Source organism: Belonocnema kinseyi, chromosome 2 (genome assembly GCF_010883055.1).
Source record: "Belonocnema kinseyi isolate 2016_QV_RU_SX_M_011 chromosome 2, B_treatae_v1, whole genome shotgun sequence".
Classification (NCBI taxonomy): Eukaryota; Metazoa; Arthropoda; class Insecta; order Hymenoptera; family Cynipidae; genus Belonocnema; species Belonocnema kinseyi.
In genome coordinates, this window is record NC_046658.1 from 65,749,937 (window position 1) to 65,752,925 (window position 2,989).

A 2,989-nucleotide genomic window follows, 5' to 3' on the forward strand; every position below is an offset into this window, starting at 1 on the left:
TTATGGCTGAAATTTTACCGCGATTTCGCTGGAAGCGGGTGCAATTTTTCAGATTAGCACCCGCTCCCGGCGAAATCCTGCGGTTGTCCTTATGACAAATTGCAGTTCACTTCTTCAGGGCTGACCTGAAACTGAGGTATCAGGTTATGTTTCATAAAATTGTTGGATCATGCTCAGAATGTATACTCTCTACGATGCCTGTGATTGGCCAGAGCGCCAATCAGGTTCGACCAGTCTCCACGGAGGGGCGCTCTAGCCAATCACAGACATCGTAGAGAGTATACATAACAACAACATAACTTGATACCTCAGTTTCATATCAGCCCTGAAGAAGTAAATTGCAATGTTGACGAAACGTCGCGTCGTCAAAATTCGTTGATTTTTACACGATGTGGGGCATATATAGTTCAATGTTTACAGTACTTACGGGGTTTTCCCCACCTATCGGTTCTGTTAGGTTTGAATGCCAAACATTCTCAGCATCTGATTTTGAGCTTCGAAAACTATAGGTTCCTCTAAAGTGTTTATTGCTATTCCACGCAGTTCTAAAAATGAGAATGAATATGCAATGAGAGTTTAAATTAATCTATTTATTAGGGTGACCACTGAATCGAGAAACGGTAAACACAAAAAAAAATGACGGAAAATTTTCCTCATCTCAAATATAATATCCTTTTACCGAAGCATTCCAGTTGGCATTGTCAGGTTGTATGATTTGCCAATGAATCTTTGAAGGACTTCGACTGAATGATTGAATACTTGCTGTTCTGAAAGTTTTTCCATTTCCCGTGAATATTTCCCAGATATCCATCCTGACAATAGTCGCGGCTTGTGTTCGACAAAATAAAATCCAACTAGTCCAAGAAGCCATCTCTTCTCAGACTGCAATAAATAGTAATACAGTTATTTATTTCATATCAACCATTTCATAATTACTGCGCACAAAAATAATTACATTTAATAATTGGAAATAACATGGATAAAGGATTCTCACGTAAGCTATCTTATTTTAGATTGATGGGATTAACACTTTTATTGACATTTTAATCAAGATTCTGTGGTTAGAACATTTGATCGGAAAGTTGTTGATAAAATTAACCGAAAAATGTAAATTATCTTACAAGGTATCTTTTGAAAATAATTCTAAATAAAAAGAATTAGAAGAAAGAAGGTAATGAAGAATATATCAATTTACATCATTTTCCAGTTGTGCTATTTTTTCGTCATTCCAAAGGAATGTAAACCCATTGCTTTTTGTGTCACTTGGCCACCATGGTTCTTCAAAAGAGAGATAAATCTTGGCAACGCTGCCAATACCAAGACTCTGCAATATAGATATATCTCTATTTATAAAAATAATTACTGTACCTATCATATTTATATAAGATCATGAACAAACCTTTATAGTTTTGACTTTATTTTCTGACAAAGGAGGTTGAAAAAGGGTACTGTATTGTTCCTTTAACACACCTAATGAACAAGTTACTATGACATGATCAGCGAAATAAGTGTCTCCCTTAGTAGTTTTTACTGATACCTTCTTTCCATTCGTTTCCTTATTATTAATCAGGGACACTTCTGCATTCAATACAGTGTTTTCAATAACCGGTAGCTCTTCTTCAGGGTTTGGATAGCGTTTCTAAGAAGCGACCAGTGTTATAAATAAATTAGGAGTAATGAAATAGTATATTGTGATACAAGTGCGAAAAGTAGGCAGTTCCATACGAGTATGAAGTTAGCTGTACAAGCCAGAGACGAGCCACAAACGACCCGAAGATTAGCCGATGGCAAGTACTGCAAAATTCACAAGAGTTTTAACTGCCTACTTTTAGCTCATATAGCACACGATATTTTTTCTAAAAAATGCGGGAAATTTTCGATTTAAGAAACAATAAAAACTAATTTTTTGAAAATGTATGGTAATTTTTGAATATTTATGGTAATATTACAAAAATTACCTAAAAATTCCGGAAATGTTTGTTAAAGGACCCCGCACTAAATGTATGGGAAAATGGCTCTCGGTGGATTTAGTTAAAAGTTTGTAATTTTTAAGGTTATAAGTGCCGGATGAAATTTCTGTAAAAAAAATTTTAAAAAATGGACAGTTTTAGCGCTATGCGGCGCTAAGCGCTTAAGATCAGTGAATAAAATGAATTACAACAGATTTTGTTACAAAAGCGATGTCAACATAGAAAACACGGTTCAGATCATGGTCTGTCATATTTTCGCCTACATCGTTGACTCATATAGCGCGCTTCTCAAAACCATCAAACGCTAAGCGCCCAGGATTTTAACTTGACTAATTAATCACTTCTTTAAAGGCAGAAATGGTACCCAAAGTAACATTTGTAACTAGTGCGCACATACCGATAATAACATTTTATCCTTCGCAAGAGGGTTGAACGCTAAGCGCTCAAGATCAGCGAATAAAACCAATCCTAGTAACTTTAGCGACAAAAGCGATGTCACTATAAGAATTACGCATCAGAAAGTAGTCAGTTATATGTTTAGCCAAAACAATGAGTTATATTGCGCGCTTCTCGAAACGATCAAACGCTAAGCGCCCAAGATTTGAACTTAACAATTAATTACTTTTTTAAAGGGAGAAATGGTATCCAAAGTAACATTAGTAACTAGTGCGCACATCGATAATAACAGTGTACCCTTCGCCAGAGGGCCGAACGCTAAGCGCCCATGATCAGCGAATAGAACCAATCTTAGTAGCTTTAGCGACACAAGCGATGTCTGTATACGAAACACGCATCAAGAAGTGGTCAGTAACATGTTTAGCCAAACCAATGACAATATGAGTCAACGCCGTTGTCTCATATAGCGCGCTTCTCAGAACGGGTAAACGCTAAGCGCAAAAGATTTGAACTTGACTAAAAAATCACTTTTTCAAAGGCCTTTCACAAAAGAAATGACAGACAAACATACCGTCGTCGATGGAAATAATGAGTGAATGCTGCATGATGAACGACTGTCACTT

The 2,989-nt window shown here is 36.4% G+C and overlaps 1 protein-coding gene across 1 annotated transcript in view; it reads right to left on the minus strand.

The window, feature by feature from the left end:
- Positions 1–2,989, minus strand: part of LOC117182697 (spermine oxidase-like) — an 11,360-nt gene that overhangs the window by 3,034 nt on the left and 5,337 nt on the right. Inside the window, exons 4-7 of the mRNA XM_033375802.1 lie at positions 1,400–1,639; positions 1,196–1,324; positions 680–882; positions 428–545 (exon numbers count right to left, since the gene is read on the minus strand). Of these exons, the coding sequence (XP_033231693.1) occupies positions 428–545; positions 680–882; positions 1,196–1,324; positions 1,400–1,639 (690 nt within the window). The remainder of the gene's footprint in view (positions 1–427; positions 546–679; positions 883–1,195; positions 1,325–1,399; positions 1,640–2,989) is intronic.